Source organism: Cyprinus carpio, chromosome B1, assembly GCF_018340385.1.
Source record: "Cyprinus carpio isolate SPL01 chromosome B1, ASM1834038v1, whole genome shotgun sequence".
NCBI lineage: Eukaryota > Metazoa > Chordata > Actinopteri > Cypriniformes > Cyprinidae > Cyprinus > Cyprinus carpio.
The window spans coordinates 14968502-14993859 of NC_056597.1; the positions used below are offsets into that span (position 1 = coordinate 14968502).

Here is a 25358-nt window from a genome sequence, read left to right on the forward strand (position 1 = left end):
AACATTTGATTTTATTTCTGTTTAATGTTGTTTTCACCAGATGATGACTATGCAGACACATATAATGCAACATACGCTGTCATAAACAATGGTAAGTTAAATCTAAAGATCTGATATTAACTTTCATGTCTGCTTAATCCAACATATGTACAGTATGTAGTAAAAGTTTATCATGTCTGTGTTCCTTTATGTGAGAAGGGTTTTATATATATATATATATATATATATATATATATATATATATATATATATATATACATATATATATATGAAGAGTTTGGTTCCAAAACGCGATAAACTCCATTTAAAAAAAAATTGAGATTCCGCCAAAATCAGTATTGTATCTGGTCGGTATTGAAAAGTCTATTTTTAATTTTACGCAAAATGTGATATCTGCCGAAGTATTCTGTCATGTTTTCTCCCTTTTTTCCAAACTGCGACAAACGCCAGGCTCCTTTCTATGCAGAATGCGATATATCTGCTCAACCAATCACAGCACATCATTCCACGTACTGTAAACAGTAACAACCAATCACAGCGCACCATTCCAAGCACTCTAGACAGTAATGGTGGCGCTCTGAATACACTCGGCATCCTAGTTTTCCTCATCTACTTTGTACTTTGTGATCAACAAACAAAGGGCTGCATGATAAATCGCATGTGATTGTCATGCGCATCTCATCAGTAAAGACAGTTCTGTGATAAATCTCCATCGCATGCTTTCAGATGGAGCAGCATTTAATACACAGAGCCGTACATCACTGACAAGTTATGCAATATCACGTTCATAATCGTTGATATGTCACATTCAATTATGAAAGCAATATTGCGTAGCAGTGTTTTTATTAATGCCATTAATGTTTTTGTTAATACAGCGTATAGTACTAGTCAACTAAATGAATGTAACATAGCAAAGATGAATACACTTTTGGTAGCTAGTTGAATGTAAGGGAAATATCATTTTGGAATTTCTGTGGTTTAATGTTCATGTATGTTCATGATGAATTTTTTTTTTTTTTTTTTTATTGTTCTAATTAATTTATAGCATTAACAAAATGACCCATTTAATTCATTTTTGGAGTGATGACTGATTCAATGTATTTTTAGTCCAGTGCCTGTATATAAGATTAGTATTGACCAAGTTCAGAGCCTGTCATATGTGGATCAACTTACTATGCTGTGTATTTTCAACAGTTTCAATATGAAAAACAACTTTTATATTGATTCAGTGAAAAAAAAAACACGTGTCATGGATTTATTGCATTTTGGGAAAAAATAATACAATTTAATAAAAAATCTTTGAAAATCAAAATCTGGATTTGAATAAACCTAAATATACTATAACAAAAAGATTCAAACAGAAAACATTAAACATAAAATAGTCATTAAAAAATTTTCAAAAAAATTTTCCTCAAATTGATCAAAATGCATTTATTATGTTTTGGAACCATATATATATTTGCATATATCAGCATTGCTTCAGAGGAATAAATTATATTTTAAAGTATATTAAAATAGAAAATGTTATTTTAAATTGCAATAATATTTCACAAAATTACTTTTTTTCTGTATTTTTGATCAAATAGATATAGCCTTGATGGGTATAAGAAAATTCTTTAAAAACATTAAAAATCTTACTGATCCCAAATTTCTGAACAGCAGTATAATTTTATATTTTTGCATTACATTATATATTGTATTTTAAAAAAGAAAAGAAAAAAAGTGATGTTTGCTTTAAAAGAGCAATTTACTTTGTTACTATATTTTTTTATATAAATCCAGACTTGATGAGCATGAGACTTACAACCCCAGACTTTAGGTGGTAGTGTACAATCATATGTTTATATTTTGCTGTAATGTCCAAATATGTATAGCAACTGTACATTTGTTTTATTGATCTGTTATATTACTCTGATATTTGTGCTTCTGTTTTAGAAAATTACCCTCCTGTCCATGCCCACCCGCCGCCTCGAACGCACACCTACCGGCCTCTCTCTAGAAATACCTCAGAAACACCAGACGGTGCCGCCCACCGGGAGCTCTCGCCATCTCCTGTGCCCCCTCCACCCCCTCCGATGCCCTCTCTTCTCCAGCTCCGCTCACGAGACATGGACAGAGAGAAAGACCCGTAAGACACCTGACCTCATGAGCTACATTGTAAAAAGAATAATGATTATTAAAGTGCATTTTGCAGGAAAATATTATTGCAGTTTCTACTTCAAAATTGCACATTTAATTCAAGCGGTTAATTGCCATTTCTTAATTGTTTGTGAAATTTCTGGTTGAAAATTGTTTAAAAGTAAATGCTGTGCCACATATTTTTCAGTGTGCAGGCTTCTGATTGGTTAAAAACAACTCTGATTGGTTCTTATTCTTATTCTCATCTACAGAAATGAGTGGGGTCCTCCAGATCGAAGAGTGGACACACGTAAATACCGAGCGGAACCACGGAGCATCTTTGAATATGAGCCTGGCAAATCCTCCATCCTTGAGCAAGAAAGGCCTGTGAGTAATCTTATTTAATTTAATCATTATATCTAAGTGATTATTATTCATACATTTCATTTAAATTGGTGTAAAAATCCTCACATAACATGGACCCGAGATTGCAAAGGTCTAAAAGCAATCCTGTTTCATTTTACTTTAGAGTAATTCAGTGCTGTTCCAGTCTGTTTAATCACAAAATCAAACATACAAGGTAATGCTCCTACGCAGATTAGACCTTGTCCTGGATTAAATTGCTCTGTCAGCAGAGACTTGTCTTTTGAATATTGTTAGCTCTATGTAAATCCAAATTTGTGTCCCAGAAACTGTAAAAAGTTTTGAAGAAGTAGCTCACCAAAAACTATTTACTCACCTTCATGTTGTTCCAGACTTGTGTGGAACACAAACACGTACATTCAAATATGACGCATCACACCAGGTTTTTTGACGATGTTAGTGGTTCACACACGTTTCTCATTGATGTCATTCATATCTGCGGTGCCATATTTTCAGTAAATAATGACAAAGTGTGGTCTGTTTCTCAGAAAAAGCTATCATTTGACCTCAAAACGATGTTTCATCCATGAAATAAATATTTATTTTTATAATTAATCATTTACAGCTTTTTTTGTTGTTGTTTTTTTTTGTAAACTCCTTCTTTAGTTTCTGTATGTTTTATGTTGACAATTTTTGTGCTTCTCTCTTTATCTTATGTACACAGAACCATTCAAAAGTATTGGTCAGTAAGATTTTTCTTAAAAAATAAATTAGTACTTTTATTCAGCAAGCAGTTAAATTAATAAAAAATGACAGTAAAGATATTGATAACGTTACAAAGATTTCTGTTTCAAATATGAATCATGGTTTTCACAAAAATATTAAGCAGCAACTGTTCAACATTAACAATTAGAAAAAGAAAAGTTGAATTATGTTTGATTATATGACACTGAATACTGGAGTAATGGTTGCTTTGCCATCACAGGAATAAATTGCAGTTTAAAACACATTAAAATAGACGACACTTACTTTATATTGCGGTAATATTTAACAGTTTGTTTTAACTGTCTCTCAAAAAATCTTACTGACCCCAAATTTTCGAACAGCAATGTACGGTAATTACCATGCCATCCAGTCTTATGAAAACTCTCAATTTCATTGTAGCCTGTACAGCTATTTGAGTACCGCTTTATTAAGGTGTTTAAGGCCCAACTTACTGTTTACTACAGTGTCAAACTGCAATTTCCCAGCCTGCTGATTGGACATGTGTTAAGGCTGTGTTTTCCATCTGTTTCATGGGTCGTTTGACCAAATAATGGACTATCAGCCATGAGTTTGCTTATCATGAGCAATGTGGGGCTGCAGCAAGCTTTCTTTTCCTTTGTGTTTTAGTTCATGTAGTAGGTAAAATATTGGTAAAGGTTTGCACTAAAAGCAGTCAATTAGAGCCATTGTGCTTTGTGAGGGGACGATGCAGTTTTGAATTTTGCCAGCAATACAGTATGTCCCAATCTCCCCCTAATAATGTCTCACTCTACTGTGTTTGTCTAATAAAGCAAAACAAATGAAATGCCCCAATAGAGGAATTCCTTCTGTGTGTTATGTCCCCTTTAAAAGCAGTTGAACTTTTGTTTTGCAATGCAGATGTAAAATACTGGAAGGGAGTCAGACAAAGCGGTGCAGTGGTTCGGTTTAGGGAACAATGAGATAGAAATGTCAGGAGGCTGAATCATTGCACTGCCCTCAGCACAAACACAGTGGATGTGGCGGTAGGAGATGTCTCAGGTGGCAAAATGAGTGGGCAGATTTCTCAGCATGTACAGTCATAGCTTGAGGAAGAGAGAGAGACTTTAGAGAGAAGAGGGGAAGAAGCACAATGTCTCCATCTTTTGGACAGTACTGAAAGGCACACTCATATCAAAGGGATAGTTCACACAAAAATTAAACTTTTACTCACCATCATGTCATTTCAAACCTGTATGACTTTCTTTCTTCTGCTGAACACAAAAGAAGATATTTGAAAGAACGCTGATAATTAAACAGCTTTCAGTTGTCATCCAAGACAATGGGTACCAAAATTGTTTGGTTAACAAAATTCTTCAAAATATCTTCTCTCTTGCATAGAAAACAACATATTTGGAAGAAATGTGGTAACCAAACAGTTCCAGGTTTTGAATTACATGAGAGTGGGCTTTTTTTTTTTTTGGGGGGGGGGGGGGTCTCTTTAAGTCATATTAATTGTTATGATTTATCATTACATATTTTGTGTGTGTGTGTGAGAGAGAGTGTTGATGACCCACAACATCATCCTCCTCTGTTCTTTGCTCACCAGTCTTTGCACACATTTTGGTCTTCCTAACCCTGATTTCCATCTCTCTTTTCCTTTCATTGTTTTTCTTCTTTCCCTGACTTCTCTTTTTCTATGTTGCTTCTTGCTCCAGATGTTTGATATAAACCCAGATGACATAGATTTAGAGAATGAGCCTTGGTTTAAATTCTTTTCCGAGTTGGAGTTTGGACGGCCGGTAAGTTGAGTGAGGGTGCCGCAGGTTGGCATGCTGTAGGCTGTAATCTCCTTGTCCGGTACACACATGCTGTTGTGGAATGACAAGCTGTGTGTGTGTGTGTGTGTGTGTGTGTGTGTGTGTGTGTGTGTGTGTGTGTGTGTGTGTGTGTGTGTGTGTGTGTGTGTGTGTGTGTGTGTGTGTGTGTGTGTGTGTGTGTGGTTTTTAAAATTCATGTTCTGACTTGTTCAGAACTTGGTGTTATATGCACACTGAAAACAGAAAAAAAGACATTTAACATCACCATGATAACAATTTGCACAGTAACAATGCTAGAGGCAGTGGGTGAGGCATCAAACACAGATATGTCTGATGTTAAATCCCAAGGCTAATATTTAAAGTAAATATTCATGCTCTGTTTTCAAAACTCTCACCAAAAGAGCAACTTTATCCGTACTTGTGCTCAATTTATGGGGTACAATGTTGTCTTTATAAGGATGTCATTGGTTTTTTAAAAGTTTTAATTTGAGTGTGTAACATTGCGTTTTTGCTTTGGCTCTATTTGCAGTATCACACGCCTGTTCTGTTCTGTTGCTTAAAGCTCTTACAGCTGCAGAACCTGTGCAGAAAACACTATCAAGTCAAGTTTAACTTCTTTTTTTTTCTTTTATTAAAAATGAAAAGACTTTGGATAATACAGTGACCCTAAAAAGGATTTGGACACTTAATCCATGCATCCAGCATATAAACATTGGACTTTCAAGCTGAACATTTTCACATCAAGAAGATCTAAATACTAAAAAAACTGTACAAAATTGTAAAAACCAATTTTCTGGTTGCCAAATTAGTTAAGCATGTATTCTACTACTAGAATGCAACCAATTATTAATGATTGGGTGGCCAAAGGTAAAATAAAAGTTCACAAGTTCCCCTTAAATGTATGAGCGCTATTATAATTATTATTTATTTATTATGTATAATTTTAAAGTATTAATTCTGATGGAGATGCATCGCCGTCAATATCTATGGAGATGTATGTTGTGTGCACTCATCAAGTCACTTATGCTCACCAAAGCGACATTTATTTGATCAAAAATACAGTAAAAACAGTAATATTATTATTTTTTTAGTATGTGTAATATTATTACAATTTGAATACATTTTATAATTTATTAATTTATTTCTGTGATGGCAAAGCTGAATTTTCAGCAGTCATTACTCCAGTCGTCAGTGTTGCATGATTCTTTAATAAACAGAAAGTACAAAAGAACAGCATTTATTTGAAATAATAAACTTTTGTAACATTATGAATATCAATGAAAGTATTATTATTATTATTACTTTTTTAAACATATCTGACCCCCTAACAAAGTGTAAGTGATTCATGAAAAGGCAGTAAATTGTTTATATAAATAGAAAAACAATGTTGATAACTTCTCACAAAATTATCATCATTTCCTGCTTCCCTTTTCATTTAACATTGTATTATTAGCAATTAGAATTGTGCGCCATATTAACATGTATTAAAAAAATCATATTAACCCCGGATTTTCAATGTTGCCAATATCCCCTAAAATAATATTAGGTAACTAAGAGGAGTGTAATTTGTTCCAAAGTTAGAAATTCTTTTTTTTTTGTTTTATCTAATGCAATAAAATTCATTTAAATATATTTTGTATGCCACTGTATGTTCATAAATGAGATATTTATGCACAGTTCCTACAGCTTTTATAAACACACACTTCCTGGCTTGTTTACTGAATGAGTTTGCTGCTACCATGTGTAAACAAGCAAAACGTGTGAAACATTTCTGTAGTTTCATCATTGTGTGTATTATATGTACACACAAGTAGCAGTGTGTGTGTAAGGTAGGTGAAGCATGTGTGGGCACTTGTGTAGTCGATTACCTACTAACACACCAAGATTCACTGTATTCACCCTTCGTTTGTTTGTACACTGTGTGTGTTTTGTGTGATCTCTGTTTCTCCATGCCCTAATGTTGTCACTCTCTCCACATGTGTCTTTTGACCATGATGCACCTGCTTTTCCACCTCATCTTCACCTCTTCACCTCTGTGCTGTTCGTTCGTTCGGGTGGTGGGGCATCCAGCCTCCTAAAAAGAGGTTGGATTATAATCCTGACTACTCCACACATGCTGTGGCACAGGTAAATCTACCTTCCTGTCCGTCCATCAGTCTTTCTTTGCTGTTTGTTTGCACTATATCTCCGTCTTTCTCTTTTCCTAAAGCTTTTTCTCCTGCCCCATCATTTATTTAACAGACAGCAAATGCAAAAAAAATTGACCCATATACTTTAAAAAAAAAATCAATTTTGTTTTAGTTAATTAGCGTACACTACTCTGTTGAGTGAAAATTGTTTCTATACCATTTTTTTTTTCAGTGACAAGAAAATACTATTCAGTGTTTCTGTTTTTTGTAGTTGTTACCCTAGTGAAAAATAAATATACTTAAATGTATTTGAAATACATTTATTTCATGCTAAGTATACTACAAATGCATTTTCATAATTGTGTACTTAATAAAATGTCCTGCGATTGTACTTTTAGTATACTAAACTGGTATACTTAAAGTCTGCTAAATTAGAACAACTGATTTTGTACTTTTTTGTAGAAGTAGTGCTGAAGTGCAATTAAAGATATACTTAGTACATTTTACTGTGCTAAAGTGGAACTATTACAAGTATACTTCAGGTAAACTTTAAATATTTTGCATTTAAAGTCCGATATTATTCAAAGATCATACAATCCTCATCAAAAGTGACATTAAAACACATTTTAGACTTATAAGAAAATTGTATTGTGCACAAGTAATATGCAAAGTAAAGTTTAATTAGAATTTCTTTATCAGTAAGTCTCGAGTTATCTGTCAGTAAATATGTTAATAGATTTGAACTATACTTAGTATGAAATAAATGTATTTTAAATATATTACTTTTTTACTAGGGTGTCTTTACTAGAAATCTGTGAGTTAGAATGTTCAAGATAAAATCTGCGCTGCATATGTACATTTTAATGTAAACTAAACAAACTCTCTGTTTAATAAAACAAATACAAAACTAAATGTGAAACAATTAGTTAACATAATAAAAGTCCCTTTATTTGAGCTTTTAGCAGACACTACTGAAAAATACTTTTTCATAACTGTTTTTTTTAATCAGATTGTATTTTTGTATATTTTATTTTGACCTAAGATTTACTTTCTCTGCTAATTATGCTAACTTTTTTTTTTAAGGGATAGTTCATCCAAAAAATGTAAATGCTGTCATCATTTGCTCACCCTCATGTCGTTCCAAACCTGTATGACTTAATCTTTCTAGCAAAACACAGAAGAAGATATTTTGAAACATGCTCTTTAAACACTGATTCAACTTCGGTTTGACTTTCATTGTATAGACATTTCTTAGAATATACTAATTTATGTTCCACAGGAAAAAAAAATCATACAGGTTTGGAATGACATGGGGATCTCTCTTGCAGTTTTCCTCTGATGAATGAATGTGTTTATGTGCATGTTTGTGTTGTGAGGTTTTCATAGGTTTTTTATTTTAAAATATGTCGTTTGAGAAGAGTAACATGCTCAAAAGTAATACTGAAATGCATTCTCTCCTGTGCCTGTGAATTGGCTTTTTATTTATCTTCCTATTTGACCTAGGATCAGCATCGGTGTGTTAAAAATGCTGTGTTGTCAGTAAGGGATGTCCTTTCTTTTCTCTGATCCAAGTCGCATGGATAAGCCAGAATGAACACCAGAGACTGCTGTATTGTGCTCAGATTAGTTCAAATTCACCCTAGGGTGTGTGAAAGGAAAGGAGGCGTGGCAATCCTGGACAACATAATAGACAGGGCTTCTTGTGACCTGGTGACACGTGCAGCCTTTCTGGATCTGTACTGTTTTGTTCTCTGGCTTTTGTTGGGCTCTGCTTACTGTGGGGCCCTGGCCCTTTTTATTCTTACAGGAGGTCAAAGTTCTTTTTCATAGTCCTTCAAGGTGGGATTGAGAGATGTGGAACCCTCGTTGGTCATGGCTGTCTTTGCGCATGCGGGGGGGAAGGTTTTGATTGTAGCGCAGCACGGGAGTGTTACACTTCTTTGTTCCCATGGATCTCACTCTTCTCTTTTGTTGTCTGCTCTCTTTCAGTCATCCCTCTATCTCTCGCCTTCTGAACGGCCTGACGGGACTACAAGGTAAGCTTCCCTTTCATTCAGATATCAGCTTTTCTCACTCGGGCTCTTTATGAGGCTCTTTTTATTCTTAGAGAGATGCCTATTGGATATCCATTGGAGGACAGAACCTGAGGATCCTCAGTTTAATTTAATTTACTCAGGTCTTGAAAGCTCTGCCACTGTTTATTTTTTTGCTGTGTGTATATATATGAATTTGACATCCCATACTGTTGTGTGTATTTGAGTATTAATTGTTTGTACCCCTACAGATCATTTCTAGCTCAAAAACACTTGCTGTTCATATGGAATCTATAGAGTACAGTATATGGGAAGCCATATTTAGGACTATTTAATGGGTAGAAGATCCTGTATTCAGAGTGTCATTGTCAATATAAGTAAAAGGGTTTATTGTCCACTAGCTGAATCATTTTGGGTGATGTTTCCATTTTCAAAAATGGCATAAATAGCTTAGTCATTTGTATTATAAAATTACACAGCTAGACCCTTTATTATGTATTTTAGGCCTTAAATGTTTTATAAAAAGTTCCATCAAAATATTCAGTATAAATTATTAATTCTATAAAACTTTAAAGTCATTAATAATGTTTTCCTTTGGTTATTTTATTTCATTATTGATCTGGGATTTTGGGGGATTCTTAGTTCTCCAAGTGACTACACGAAAAGGCGAAAGTCGGAACCATCTGTCACTCAAGCCAACACAGGAAGTGAGCAGAATGCCAGTCAAGTGTTTTCCCGCCCACTGGACTCCAATAAAGCACAGACACTGAAGAAGCCCACCATACGTTCCTCGCCCTCCTCACCATCCAGACCCAAAGGTAATTCAGACACACTCAAACTCAACAGAGGGTGCTAGACTGATCAAATCTTGTTGAAGAAATTTAGATTATGCATTATTGTCTAATGACATATTACATTAGTACTCCATTATTTTGTGCAGAGGAACTGTTTGATGAATTTGTTCTGTTACCATTCTATCTGTATGTTTTGTTTGATTTGTGCCAGAAACCGAAAAGACCGCACTTCTCTTGTTCTATCATTAGATCATCACATTTGTGGTTGTTACCTGTGTACAATTTTTGTACATGATCGTAACTGCCTGAGACTGCATATTCTCCTTTGTCTATCTTAACTATACTGACACATTCTCACTAACTGTCACTTTGACTGATATGTTTTCTCTCGCGTTGTCATTTTCTGTCAGCTAAGCTCACTAACCAGCTTTCCTGTCTCCTCTTTGTCATGCTGCATTGGATGTTATTTTAATTCACAGCTGGAGACGCTAGTGAGTCACTCTCCTCCTGTATGAGCTCTCCAGGTATGGAGCGCCCTTCCTCTCGTCTCTCCTCAGACTCCCTCACTATCTCCACACCAACCTGGCGTGGCTCCAAGCGCTCCATCTGCTTCAAGAACGGTTGGCAGACAGGCCGGCATGAAGCTGCGGAGACTTGGAGTAGCGTTGACGATGAATCTGTCGTGACTCCTTCATCACCACGGCTCAAATCACGCAGCTGTGATGATTTGTTGTCCGACGGACATGGTGCTAATAATGACAAGAGAGCGTCCACTTCTGTGACTACCACTCGCTCTGAAAGTGCAGGTTCATTGCTTGACGAAGACGCTCCACAGAAGCCTCAAGTAAAAAGTCTTACCTCATCTCCCAGGGGGCGCCGACATCACCGGCGTAAGATGCCACACGATGCTCCAGGTTTCCTTCAGCTCTACAAGAAAATGCACCACATAGACCGAGAGCAGCTATTGCCCTCAGAGGTGATTCGTTCTGTACGTGCACGAATCCTTGAGCTGGAACGGCTACAACAACAACAGAGGCACAACCTCCACGGCTGGGCACCTTTCGGTAATGAGGTACCACAACATATGGTCCCAAACCGTATATCGGAATATGAACAGCTCATCCAGAAATCCAAGTCCATGCCAGACCTTGGTGACGAAAATGCCCCATCAGGCACCACCACACCAGGGTCCTCGAGGGCCAGCAGCTGTCCCAAACGACGCTTTTCTGTGGAATCACTTTTGGAGGAGGAAGATCCTCCAGAAAGGGCTCGAAGTCCCCCTGAGGGACAGCCAAGACCGGGACCAGACAGCAGAAGCCTGGTGCCAGTTCATGGGAAGAACCAGAGGCAGCATCAAGACTACTCAGACAGTGAGCAGGACGCTTGTGCCTCCGAAATGAGTGACATCCACATAGAAGGGTCTTCACTGTGTAGCGAGAGTGACCTGGATCATTGCTCACTTACCTCATCGGAAAGCTTCTTTGGTTCTGGGCAGCATCACCATCATGGACACCATCATCATGGACACCGTTACCACCGCCACCATCACCTACACCAGAGTGTGGGTCAGAGTCAAGGTTACCAACACCGCCACCTCATCAGCTCCTGTAAGGGTCGCTGCCCGGCTTCCTATACACGATTCACCACCATGCTAAAACACGAGCGACAACAGGAAAGGGCTCGGCAGGAGTCCCACCCTGCCACTACATCTCCACTAGCCCAACAGTCACCCAGTGAGTCAGGCCTTTCCAAACTGGCCTTCCTGGTCAGCCCTGTGCCTTTCCGCCGAAAACGAGGCTCCCCGCCAACCCAACGGCGACACTGCAGAAGTGGTCGGCCAAAATCCAAAACCGCAATTTATGAGGCTTTAGATGCCGCTTTGCAGGACATTTATGACCACATAAGGGCGGAAAGGGGGCAGGGACCAGCAAGGATGCCAGATGATAGCATATTGCGGCGGTTATTGGAGGAGTTGCTACCAGACGTGCCCAAGCGTAGCTCCTCCTTGCGGGCTCAGAGAGCGTCTGGCTCCCCCTCCTCGCTCCATGTCCACCAGCCTTACCATGGAGCCCACCAATGTGCCTCCTACCAGCAGCAACACCACCATACAGACGCCTCCAACAACAACCAGCATAATGCTAATGCTAATGTGCACTGCTACTCAGGTGCAGCTAGTTCTCAAGAGTTTTTCTTTTGTTTCAAATCATTATTGCAAAATTCCTCACGTCATTACCTCAAGCATTCCCTACCGAAAACATGCAAGTGCTTTTACTTCTTTTTCACCTAAATAGAATGCGTTATTATCATGGCACCAAGTGTCCAATTAGGTATTTGGAATATTTTTCTACTTACAATATAGTGTATTTAGATTGACTGGGTTTTTTTTTTTTCTTTTTTTTTTCAACTCGTTTTTTTGTGACATTCTCATTAGAAAGTATTTGATTGGACAAAAATCAGTTTTCAATGTTTTTGTTCTTTTTAGAGTACATTAGCTTATAGTTAGCTTTAATGCTAACACAAAAGCACTGATTATGAATACATGGAAGATTTTATTTCATTCTGTTTATTTATAATGGTACAAGTGGAAAAGAAGTATTAGCAGTTCATGGGGCAATAAATGTTTGTCCAGTATATGCATGATGTGTTTTACCGAGCTTCATTTTCCCTTTTGATTTTGTGCCCTTGCCATTGTGTTTTGTTTGTTTGTTTTTGCTGATGTATGAAAAACTGTTGTAAAGGTGTGTATTTGCTTTCTTTGTATGTACTATATTTTGTATGCATTTTTTAACACATGGTTCTATGATGACTAATATTTGGGCCATTTTTTTAGGTCAAGTGCATGCCATTCTGTGTCATATTGTGTATATCCAGATCATTTATTTATTTATTTATTTTACTCTAAATTTGAAATAAATATTTGTATAATTTTTACGTAGTCTCATTTTCCTTTTGACACCAGTGGAATGCATGTGGTACCACTAAATAATTTTCTTTCTGTTTCCACAGATCAGGGCTCTGATACAGGACGTCTCACACCACAAAGCAGAAGACCCACGCCAGAAAGAGAGGTAGAAATGCTGCTTTACTCATATCTATTTTTCATGTGTTTACATGAAGTAGTTTTCATTTAATTAGAACAATGTTTTGAAACTCGCAGGGCAAACATCTCTGATTAGTGAATAAGTATATGGCGATCTTAAATCCTGAACCCTTATTGTGCTATGCCATAAATCCCATGACCCTGTAACCTTAATTTTGGTCAAGGTCTGTATATGGCTTGGCTGTGCATATGTTGGATAGCTGATGGTCTTTTTGCTTGCCTCGTGGGTATCCTCTAAACAGATGACCTATCTTACATTGTCTTCTCTCCTCCATCAGAAACAGTCAACCAGGGCTATTTATGATTTTAAAGCTCAGTCTGCCAAGTGAGTATATATAAAGAAATCTGAGAGACACTGTCTGGCGCATGCAAATAACATCACAGCATCTCACTGAATTTGAATTCGCAAAGGGCTGTGTCAGCTTTTTGTTTGTGAAAGTGTGTTTAATTCTACTCCTGTCCATCCATCCACAGCTTTTTCTTTCATTTTGTTTTGCATTTTCCTTTGTGCAGTTTGCTTCTTGCATATTAACTTGCTTTATGTCAAATTGGTCTCTGCATCAGCAATTCTGCTCTGAGCTCAGCGTCGTTGCATGAAATTGTCAGCTTGCATGAAAATCATTAAAGAATTTCAAGACTCATGAATTTTAGCCTGAAATTTGCATATCACCAAATTCACTGGGTAATGCGTTAGAAAAAAGAAAAGGTCCCACACTGTTGTAGTTTGCAGATATTTAATAAACAACAGTGTTTCCAATGCCAACTGAGGAAGAAATGCTCTTAATAAATAAAGATTTAACGCTAAAACACAATACATATACATATACAACATATTATATTATATTATATTATATTATATTATATTATATTATATTATATTATATTATATTATATTATATTATATTATATTATATTATATTATATTATATTTGGTGAATATTTTCATCTCAGATTGGTTGTTTCAGTAGAAAAAACAGAAATGTGACTTATACAGAAGATAGATTCAGATGTACTTCACTGGTATACATTTTCTCTTTATTGTATATGTAATGAATGTTTATGGTCACATATGCATGTTTATTGCACATTGCAGGGAAATTTCCTTTAAGAAAGGTGATGCTGTCAACATCATCAGACAGATTGACAGTAACTGGTATGAGGGGGAACACAGAGGACGGATTGGGATTTTCCCCATCTCTTATGTTGAGGTAAATTTTAAATAATCTATTTTATTTAACTAAATGCTGACACATGCTTAATCACATTCCCTCTTGCTTTCTCATTATTTCTCTTATTTTCTCCTTCAGAAGGTGGCGTCTCCAGAGCGGAGGCAGCCTGTCAGGCCTCCTCCTCCGGCTCAGGTTCGAGAGATGGGAGAGGCCATAGCACGATACAACTTCAGTGCTGACACTAACGTGGAGCTTTCTCTTAGAAAGGCAAGTGTAAAGCCCTGTATCACACTATCATCTTTCATTCGTGCACTTTCTATCATACCCGACCATGAATTGCATATTTAAAGCATGTATGCATGTTTTTGCTGTTGTAGGGGGAGCGAGTGATCCTTCTAAGGAAGGTGGATCAGAACTGGTATGAAGGAAAGATTCCTGGTTCAAACAAGCAGGGCATTTTCCCAGTGTCCTATGTCGATGTGATCAAGGGCTCTCCTTCCAAGAGCCCCAGTCACCAAGGAGACACGCACACATACAGGGCACATAAGGTAAGTCTTTAGCACTGGTTTTGGACCACATCCACATCACATCCACAAAATAAGTCCAATAAGTCTCCCTGCTTTCTTTTTCCTTTGCTCAAGGACTATACAGAGTCCTCCCATTTGCAGTGTCTTGATTCTGCCACTAAGACACACCTTCAAACAGTCACTAGCGAATGGCTGTCTCTCACATTGGGTGTCTCCACCACTTACCCATCTTCCTGTGGCAGTCCAGTCCCACCTACCCCTCCTCCATTACCCAGCAATCTACACTACACTGGCCCCCAGTCCCCTGCTCCACTTGTGCAAATGTTCACCCCACCAAAAAACCTTTCCTCAAAATGCTCCCCTTTTTCTAGCCAAGGACCAATCACTTCAGAGTCCTCAAATATTTTGCTTCATTTCCATGAACATCTCAACAGAGATAAACTGACAGCAATAGATGTACCAGAAACATTCGGTTTACCAGTGAAACGGATTACAGACCATAATCAAGCTCTGTTAAGAATGGAACGAAAGGGGCATGATGGTAAAAAGTTCTTAGAAGATATGTATTTAAAGGAGCAAAGCTTGAAAAAAAACTATGACCCATCCAAGCTAATAAACAAACCTGATCCATATGATGAACTTATGTCAATGTTTCTGAAAAATCAACTCTATAATGAACTTGAATTACGATTGGCCAGTCGATCAAAAAACAATCGAGAAGTATTAGCTGATAAGTCAATGTCCTTCAGTGCAAGCCACAAATCAGAAAATATACTGGATAAACATCATGATATCTATGAGAAAAAGGCTGAGGAGCTGCTGTCAGTCATTTTGAATGAGAAAACAGAGATTTACAGTCCTGTAGCTGCTATAAAATGGGAGGAACTTCCTGAGTTGTACATAAAGGAAGAGGAGGATGAAACAAACAACAGATCAGGCTTGGAGAGTGTTTCAAAAAAAGAGGTAGAACACGCAGTGTGACAAAAGCATGATAGTCTGGTGGCGTGAAAACTCTTTATAACCTTAAGTTTAACCATACATTTTTAAATTCTGAAAACTTTTAAAAACAGTTTTATACAAAACATTATTTGCATGTTCATTGACTAAATTAAAGGGGCCATATTAAACATGTTTGTTTTTTTTTTTCTTTAAATTCCACAAATGTATGCCCACTCCATGATTATAACGTTCTGTTATATTATAAGCATATGCTGCAGTTATTGTTGTCTGCTGCTTCAAATGCTCAAGCACTTTAAAGATGGATTCTTATTGGATGTCAATGTTTTTATCATTCATGAGTTCTAATCAGCGGTAAATTCCATCAGGTGTGTGATTTCACATAGAGCAGCTGTTACTACACAGAGCCGATGTTAACTGACAAGCTGCGCAAATCCATACTGATAATGAATGTGGATTTGCGCAGCTTGTCAGTTAACAACAGCTCTGTGTAGCAACAGCTGCTCTATGTGAAATCAAGCACCTGATGGAATTAACCGCTGATTAGAGAACCGGCTTTACTGACGAGATGCACATTAATTATCGGCCGATATTTATCGTGCACCCCTAGTTTACGAAAAAGTGTCTAGATCACAATTTTGCTTAAAAAAAAATAGGGGAACACTACTATTACTATCTACTATTAGGAAACAATATTTACAGATTTTATATTTATTTTCAGGGCAATAGAGCTTATTTTCCCCCGAAATTTCTCTTTGCCACAGTGTTTAATAGAGTCTCATTCTCATTATTGTTAAAAAAAAAACAGGTGTTGATATTTAAAATGATGGTTACGTGGTAAAGATTTCTGAACAGAAATATATAGTCTGCCTCAATACTATTTCAAAAGATCAGGGAAAATCCTGTTTACTATGATATGGCCCCTTTAATAGTCTTGGTCACACTAGTCGTTTGTGTAACTTTGACAATCTAGTTCAAAGTTGAAAAGGTTGTAGTTGAACAGCTCTGTCTTTCTCTTTGCCAGGCTGACTCCTCCTCCATCACTCCATCTCTGCCATTCTCCACCTCCCCCATGCCTAATTCCTCCCTTACTCTCTCTTCCACTAGTTTTTCTCCACCACACATTGAATCATCTGCCTCTGCTGTTCACTATTCTCCACCATCTTTTTCCAAAGCTTCTTCATGTACTCCTCCTCTTTCTCTTCCTCTTGCTTCATCTCTTCCTTTGGTGCCCTATTCCTCCTCTGTCCTCCAAACCTCAGTTGTTTCTTCTCCCTCAGACTCTCCTCTCCCTCCATTATCTCTCTCCACTCCTCCTCCTTCACCTCCTCTGTCTCCTCCAAACTCCCCAATCCCTCTTCCTCCTCCTCCTTCATCGACTCTCAGTATTCCTACTCCTTTGCTTTCTTCTTTCCCTTCTAACAATCAATCATCTCCTTCTCCACCTCCCTCATTTCCGCAACCCCTTCCTCCATCTGTCCTCTCTCAGCTTTCCTCTCCTACTTCCACTCATATTCTCTCAAATATCCCTTCCTCCCACTCTTCTTCTCCTCATCTCTCCCCAATCCCCCCATCTCCTCCTTCATCTCCTATTCCTTCTTTGCATCCTCCTCTTTATTCCTCCTGCCAGCCTCTTCTACCAACTATTCCAGCCTCTCCACCCTCCACTCCCTCTCCTCCTCCATCTTCTTCAGACCAAATCCCATCTCCTCCCAGGTCTCCTTCACTCCTCACCTCTCCTCCTCCCTCCTCTGTGCCTGTAGTCTCCACTCAGCCCTCTATTCCTCCTCTCTCACCACGTTCACAGCCTCGTTCTCCTAAGATTAAGGTAAAAAGAATGAACAAAACAATGTATTCAGGGCTGCTGTGTGGTGCATGTGATACAACCTGTAATGTTTTCAACATTAAACAACCCTTAAATGTAAGATCATATCTGGATATGAACCTTGAACCCTCACGAAAAAAAATAAATAAAAAGCCTTGTGTTGCAGTAGAAGTATTAATTTGACACAATGATAAGGGTTATAAGTAAGGTCTTAAAGGTCTAGTTGACCCCAAAATGAAAATTTTGTTTTTATTTATTTATCTTCATATTGTTCCAAACCACCAATAGAAATACCAAGCTGCCACGCTGTTCCTGATGAGCAAAGCCAAGCTGCAACATATGAACCACTTTTATGGTGCCATTATGGTGTTTTCTATTGCCATGCAAAATATATCAATACAATATCGATTATGAATTGGTTTATTTATCCTTATTGACTGAAATTTGATATTTTATTGTGCATACTGAATTAAGGGCTGCCCCCTAATAGTTGAGTCGACTAATCGTTAATCGACCAGAAGAGGCTTGGTTGACCAAAATTTTATTAGTAGCTAAGTCGCAGAAAAAAATAAATAAATTCACATTAGCGAAGTCACACAGTTTGTGACAGATCGTTAACAGTAGTCTATGGTGATACAGTACATCAGGCAGGACATCCAAATGCTCGCCTATCATTCATCGACCTCAAATATGGCTTATCATCTGAAATATGTATTAGCAACTTTACATGGCTGCTCACTAATGTTAACCTAGAGAAATGTGCACTACTGAAGTGTCTGTGCGGAGTGTGGAAGATAAACAGTAGTGCTCACTGCAGGACAGATGGAGGCGCTGGTGCATCTTGCTCTTAAAATAGTCCCTCATTTTTGGTCATACAGATAACAGTAATAAATCTTTCAAATCTGTAAAGACTCTACATTAATTTTTGTGCACTCACAATAACAAAAAAATGCACTTTTGTAAAATAATGAAAGCAAACAGGATGCACTTTCTGCCGTCTCGGTCTCTGTGAACTTGAGCACAAAACTCTGTGTATATATGAAGTATATCTATAGAGAGTGAAATGCCTACTTTCAAATGAACCAATTCAAATGGAAAATGTGTTGCCGACTTCATCTCTTAAGTCGAACACAAAGAAAGCATCAAATTATTAAAATGTTAATGCAGTCTACTTACTGTTTTTACCCCGACACATTCATAATCATTCCTTCTGCGGTGAACTGTGGCATGCTTGATGCATGTGCTTGAGCTCTTATTAGGCTATGTAGGCAATTAAAGGCTCATTATAATGATTTAAATGGTTTATTAATAAACATGCAATTAGCCGTCTAATGCTTCAAATGAACGACTGCTAATCGACCAGAAACATCCTTCGTCAAGGGCAGCCCAAGAATTTAGCTAAATAATTTTGATGGCTAAATTCATTTGCAGCTTTTAAAATTATTGTTTTAGTTATTAGTGTTTATTTTTGATTAACTGATACAAAACAGTATATAATTTTAAGATTAGCAACTTCTTGGTAATCAGTCATAATCAGACTTTTTTACTAAGTGACTGATTTTTCGGTATCAGACAGGATTTTAATATCTGTGCATTCTTGCCTTTCTGTCCTTATAAGATCTTAACAGCTAGTGGTTACTATGGCTTTTTATTGCAAGATATATGACAGTTTTTATATTCCTCATTCCATTATTTTAAATATGGCATGTATTAATAGTGTGAGTGAGAAGTCTGCTTTTTTATATGTATAACTATGTCTATCACTTGCCCAAATTTGGACTGAAGTTATCATGATCCTATTAATTCAAGACTCTGGAATGACTAAACTAAAATAGAATTAACATTGGTATTGAGATTAAGTCTGAGAATGAGGTTGTAAATAACACTGAGATGGATTTTGTATGGGCCTGCTGATCTCTGATTGGTTGCCTTGAATTTGATTCTTGCAGACAGTTTATAGGCAGGAAGTGGTGGTTGAGGGTAAACCACCACGTAGCCCCATTTCCACCAGGAGGCGCTGTTTATCTCCCTGTTTATCACCCAGTAGAGCAAGAAGGGTAGGATGGAGTGTGCTGTGATACTAGCAGCAGTGCAGACTGGGAAATGAAGTCCTTTCTAATCCCTTTTATTTTATTCTCTGGTCGCTTCATGGGTGGATTTCCTCTTTGTGTGTATTGTAACACAACAGGTCTTCTCTAAACTATGTGATGACGATGAAGTCTCACAGAATGACATCCTGTGCCTGGATTTGGCATGATATTCTGACACCTTAAAGCTTTATATGCACACCATACTGACACTTTCCTCTCTCTTTCTCTCAGAAAATGATGCAGGATTCTCAGCATTCAGGTGGTGACCCGTAAGTACACTTTTCAGTTTTTCAGACACTTTTCACTGTTATTTTGTTTATTCACTGTCTGAACATAAACAGCAAATTAAAAAATGTATATTATTTTAATTTCACTTACTTCCAAGTTGTGTACAACTATGTGCCTCGTAATGAGGATGAGCTGGAACTGAAGGATGGGGACATTATTGATGTTATCGAGAAATGTGATGATGGCTGGTTTGTGGGTACGTTTTTTTTTAGTTATTACAGCGCCTATGCAAATGGTATATATTTTTTTTATTAATGAGACTACTCAATATGACTTAGTAAATTAAATATGTGTACACTACCATTAAAATTTTGGGGGTCAGTAATATTTGAGATTAAGTCTGAGAATGAGGTTGTAAAATATATGTTACAAAACATATATTTTAAATAAATACTGTGCTTTTGAACTTTCTATTCATCAAGTTACAAAACATATATTTTAAATAAATACTGTGCTTTTGAACTTTCTATTCATCAAAGAATCCTGAACATTTTTTTTAAAATGTCAACATTGATGATAATAATAATAAGTACTTGAGAACCAAATCAACATATTAGTATGAAGAAGGCTCCTGAACACTGAGTAATGGCTTCTAAAACTTAGGTTTTGCCATCACAGGAATACATTACATTTTAAAATATATTGGAATAGAATAAAGAGCACATTGAATAGAAATAACAGCTATTGAATTGAATTGAATTGAACAGCTTGAATTTTAGTAATTTTTCACGATATTACTCATTTTACTGTATTTTTGATCAAATAAATGCAGCTTTGGTGAGTATGTAAGTAATACAAGTGCATATAAGTGTTCTTAAAAAACATCAAATAAATTAATGCATGATTTGAGTTAGTTTTTTTACTGTAATTTAAACTTTAACTATACAGTAATGTAGATAATGTGATTGACCAATCCAAGTCAAGTATCCCAAAGTGCCATGTAATTATAATAATGTACATTGTACATTATGTTATTATCTATCATGCAGTATACAGTGTAATCATGCTTTGCGTTGTCTCTTTTTTTCAGGTACCTCTCGGAGAACCAAGTTATTTGGAACGTTCCCAGGAAACTATGTTAAACCGCTTTAACAAAAAGGAAGAAATGGCACAAATACGGCCACTCCAGTGCCTACTGTGTAGGGCCAACAAGGCACCTCACCTTTGAGAAAGTGTATGTGTACATGTGTGAGTGTGTTCACAACCATTTTAGCTCTGTCATGTCCACAAACACAAACCACTGAAGTTTATTTCACTTTGAGCTCTTTTTTTTTGTGCCATCACAGAGTCTCCTTGCTGTTCCTTCATCTACTATTCTGACAACAGCACATTCATTAATGTTTTTCCTGTTATATTGACATGCTCAGAGTTAGTATGGAGAGGATTCAGGCAGCCATGGTATTTAGTGAGGTCAGTAGATCAATATAAATGGTAGACACATGGGAAAGTGTGTCTGAGAAGAAACCTCAGGCATCAGTGTTCAACTGAGTGTGTGTATGTGTGTGTGAGTATTGTGTATTAAACAGTACAAAGTTAATAGCAATAGAGACCACTGGTTATAGATGAGGATTGATAGTTTTATTACAATGAGATCATGAGATCATGGACAATTGTGAAATTGCTCATTCCCCTTGTGTGTGGCCAAAATAAATAAGTGATAGGAACAGATGTGCTTTAAACAATTGTATAGGTAACAATACTTTTGCCATACAGAATTACAAAATAACTGTCATGGAGCAATTTTGCTATTGTTGAAGTGGCAATCATTCATATAGGATAATGTTCGTATAATAATCAGTGCATTGTGGTTATTTGTATAAGTTGTCTTCAAAAGAAAGTGCATTGACATTCTGGAAAGTAAAGATGCTTTTATGGAATTTGGTAACAAATATTTGATTAGTGAACTTTTTTCTAATGTTTACTTGTGAATTTTATGAACGGACTTGAGTTTTAGAATTGTAAACCAGGTGTCAGTGAACCACCTGACTTTAATACAGTAAAAAAAAAAAAAAAAAAAAAAAAAAAAAAAAAACACACACACACACACATGTTAATCAAGATTAAATCATTGCTTGTTTTAGTAATGAATGGCAACAATGTTACAACAACAAGGTGAGCCTGCTATGATGTTTCAATTTCTTATTTGTTAACCTAAATTAACTAGTTTATCTAAAATGTAATAATTTCTTTTTTTTTTTTTTTTTGAAAGTTTGATCTCTGATATAAAACTTAAATGATGTCATTTATCTGCCACGTTTCTCATGAGATTCACTCTTTTAAAATTGCATCATATAACGCAATAGAGAGAGCTGTTGGTCTTTGATGAAAGTTTGTATGCTCGTCTGACGTTCAAAATGTTATGTTTAGTTTTTCGAAGGATTCGTATATCAGTATTTTCTGCACTAAGTGTATCACTTTTTGTGTTCTCATCTGAAAGCATAAAGCTTGTGTTGCATCGGCTTTTACAAGTATGTATATTCAGTATAAGGAAAAGTGTGTCTATGAATTTCACAGACAGCAGAGCAATCTTAAAGCACCTTAAACATTTATTATTATTTTTTATTTTTTTTTTTAAGATGAAGTGTGTAAGAATGTGAGTAATAAAATATTGTCTCCTTTCGTAGCTTAATATGCAGGGACAACTAAGTAAACCATTCATAGGTTGAATAATTTATAGCTTTGTTCAATTGAGCACAATCAGTGGTTTGAGTTTGGGGCAGGGCTTTCTGTTTGCCCGACCAGTGGCAGATGGGAAGTGTTATGAAAACCTGTTTGAAAACAATTGCAATAATGTTTGATGACACAGAAATTACACACTTCAGCTTTAAATGTTTTAATCACACTGTTTGCATTTTCCAGCTTCACTGCTGTGTTTGCTGATTCTTTATATGTCCTTTTGTATTGTACTGTACATGAGTTTCACTTACATTATAAAGCCCTTCCTTTCTCACTTTTGGTTTCTTTCATCGTTTTAGTCCTTAATATTTCATCCCTTGTGCCAAATTTATTCTTCAACTTCTTTGGTGCAAAAAAAGAAAGAAAATGTATGCAAAAAAAAATAGGCAAAAAGGATTTTGGGGGACTAATAAAGGACTTTCTTCAACACAGAATAGAGACTGGTGCACACTATGGTCAAACTGGAGTTGGGAGATTTTTGTCACAGTTTGCAAACTACTGTCCTCTACTAAAGACAGTGGATTTTTTTGGAAGATATTTTTGCCTTTTTCCATATAGCCTTTTGACTGAACAACATATAGTGTTATTTGATGTGTGTGCTTGATGAGCTGGTGAGCTTGAGAGAATCAAGTTTAACCTGTTCACTTTCAAATAAAGCTTTCTCCCTCTCTTTCTTTCTCTATCTCTCTCCCTCTGTCTCTGGTCTTTTGTTTTGTTCTATATCCAATAAATTTCTGCTCAGTTATTTGAGCCTCTCTGTTTATCGTTGCCTGTACAAGCTGTGGGTTTATAATTTTTATATTAATTTCAAGTATTTTGCAACCTTTTTAGTTTTTAGTTGGACCAAAAAAAAGAAAAGAAGAAAGAAAGAAAGAAAAAAAGAAACAAAGCAATTGTTATTTATTGTAAAAACAACAAGAAAATAATTTCACTAATGGACGTTAAGTAGCTTTTACATGGCATTAAATGATAAAACTACAACATTTATTAGTATTGTATTACTATTAATATTGTTTATGTTTGTTTGTAGTTTATATTTAAATTGTTAAATTTAAATTTACAGTTAAACAGTTAAATTGTTGTTTATGTCTTTGTAGTTACCAAGGCTGCATTTCTTTGATAAAAATGCAGCAAATACAGTTTTATAGGGAAATATTATTAACTGTTCTGTATTTTAATATATATTTTAAAATGTAATTCATATATGATTCAAAGCTAAATTATCAGCAGGCATTGCTGCAGTCTTTAGTGTTTAGTATAAAGTCTTTAGAGGAAATCGTCTATTATGATTATTTGAAGTTTAAGAAATTGTTATCAATATATTCTTCTTCTTATTTTTATGCTGCTTAATATTTTTTTGGAAAGAATAGAAAGTTCAAAAGAATAGCATTTATTTGGAATGGAAAAGTCTTTACTGTCACTTTTGATCGACTTAATGCTGAATATGAGTATTCATTTCTGTGAAATGTTAACACACAGGTCAAGATTTTAGCTGTAGCCAAAAAAAAAAAAAAAAAAGGATCCGATTTACCATCATTGACTTATTCTGTTTGGCCATATCCCCGAAAACCTTTTATGGAATAAATCAATCAGGCCCGTTGAAATCTAATTTCTGGCAATGTTTTTGGGGTTACATTGTTACACTGTTGTTAAAGCTGAATATACATGTATTATAATAGAGTTATAATAACAGTTAATAAACAGTTATTTATTTGTATATATTTAACGTGGACTGTATCAAAAGATTGAAAAGTAGGAATGGACCAGATAAGATGAGAGGAGAAGGAAGCCCAACTGTTTGTGTCTGAGAAAAGCAATGGAAGGAAACAGACAAGAGGATGTCTGCCTTGAGTTTTTAATTACTATACAGATTGGAAGAGTATAATCAGGCCACACAAGAGGAGAAGATTTAAAAATGAGAGAAACTGAGCAGGGCTCTTCAAAACTAAATGTGTAATACAGTGAGAGCTAGATTGGTAATAGAAGAATGTGCCTGTGAGACTTCACAAGCCTCCACATTGTTGACTCACCAAATAAGGGCAGAAGCAGTGAGTCCATGGGGACCAGGGCAGGCAGCAGGGTCCTGCCTCCATCTCTGGCAGCTGTATGTTTCTATGTAGCTCTGATTGAAGATCAGTCATTCTTATACTAGCAGTAAAGGGAGCCTTGAACTAATGCTTAACCCTCTTAAGCTAGAAAAAATGGCCACACATTGGCTGTTCATGGTCATTTTTAAATCTTAAACAGCAAGGATGTGTCTTTTTTTTATGAACACTTAGACTCTTTAAATAAAGTACATATAATAAAATAAAGTACTGGTGTCTTGTTAAAATTGCATATGTATCTAAAAAAAAAAAAAAAACTTGGATTGAGGAAGCAATAAATCAACAAAAGTGAAACTGATCCAAAATGATGAGAAGACCAAAAAGGTTGTTCCAAGAAATTGGTGGAAAATGACCACCCTTGAAGTAATAGTTGACCACCCTTATGTTGTCCAAAATAGCCTATGTATAATTTTCTTTCTCACATTCTAAACCAATTATAGGCCTATAACAAGTATGCAAGTTACTATATAATTGAAAAGTAAGTAAATAAATAAACAACTGTTTGTCTATATTTCCTCAGAAGTTTTTTTTTTATTATTAAAATTTATTTATTTTGTCTTTCATTTTGCACTAGTGTATGCATATTTCAAAATAGACAGACAGCCAGACAGACAGCCAGACAGACAGCCAGACAGATAGAT

The 25358-nt window shown here is 36.1% G+C and overlaps 2 protein-coding genes across 9 annotated transcripts in view; both read left to right on the top strand.

Moving 5' to 3' along the window:
• The window catches only part of LOC109096659 (sorbin and SH3 domain-containing protein 2-like), a 71684-nt gene extending 48327 nt beyond the window's left edge, over window positions 1-23357 (top strand). For 5 of the 8 annotated variants that reach the window (XM_042716685.1, XM_042716684.1, XM_042716690.1 and 2 more), the window contains 16 exons: window positions 41-91; window positions 1936-2128; window positions 2391-2505; window positions 4923-5006; window positions 7095-7151; window positions 9143-9189; window positions 9829-10004; window positions 10460-12145; window positions 12987-13048; window positions 13359-13405; window positions 14174-14288; window positions 14388-14516; window positions 14627-14797; window positions 19880-19917; window positions 20026-20132; window positions 20967-23357. In XM_042716685.1, coding sequence (XP_042572619.1) covers window positions 41-91; window positions 1936-2128; window positions 2391-2505; window positions 4923-5006; window positions 7095-7151; window positions 9143-9189; window positions 9829-10004; window positions 10460-12145; window positions 12987-13048; window positions 13359-13405; window positions 14174-14288; window positions 14388-14516; window positions 14627-14797; window positions 19880-19917; window positions 20026-20132; window positions 20967-21028 — 3140 coding nt within the window. In that variant the 3' untranslated portion in view covers window positions 21029-23357. The remainder of the gene's footprint in view (window positions 1-40; window positions 92-1935; window positions 2129-2390; window positions 2506-4922; window positions 5007-7094; window positions 7152-9142; window positions 9190-9828; window positions 10005-10459; window positions 12146-12986; window positions 13049-13358; window positions 13406-14173; window positions 14289-14387; window positions 14517-14626; window positions 14798-19879; window positions 19918-20025; window positions 20133-20966) is intronic. The other 3 variants (XM_042716686.1, XM_042716687.1, XM_042716688.1) reach the window with 3 other exon arrangements.
• On the top strand, window positions 14804-19873 carry LOC122135877 (inverted formin-2-like). Its single transcript, XM_042716692.1, has 2 exons — window positions 14804-15739; window positions 16758-19873. The coding sequence occupies exons 1-2, from the start codon at window positions 15098-15100 to the stop codon at window positions 17739-17741; spliced, it is 1626 nt and encodes a 541-aa protein (XP_042572626.1). The 5' UTR covers window positions 14804-15097; the 3' UTR covers window positions 17742-19873.
• Window positions 23358-25358: the final 2001 nt, after the last annotated feature.

Excerpts from the sequence above, each read along its gene's own strand:
- LOC122135877 (XM_042716692.1), top strand. The coding sequence starts at position 15,098 with ATGTTCACCCCACCAAAAAACCTTTCCTCAAAATGCTCCCCTTTTTCT. Across the intron at positions 15,740-16,757 it reads AGAGTGTTTCAAAAAAAGAG|GCTGACTCCTCCTCCATCAC; the intron begins GTAGAACACGCA and ends TCTCTTTGCCAG.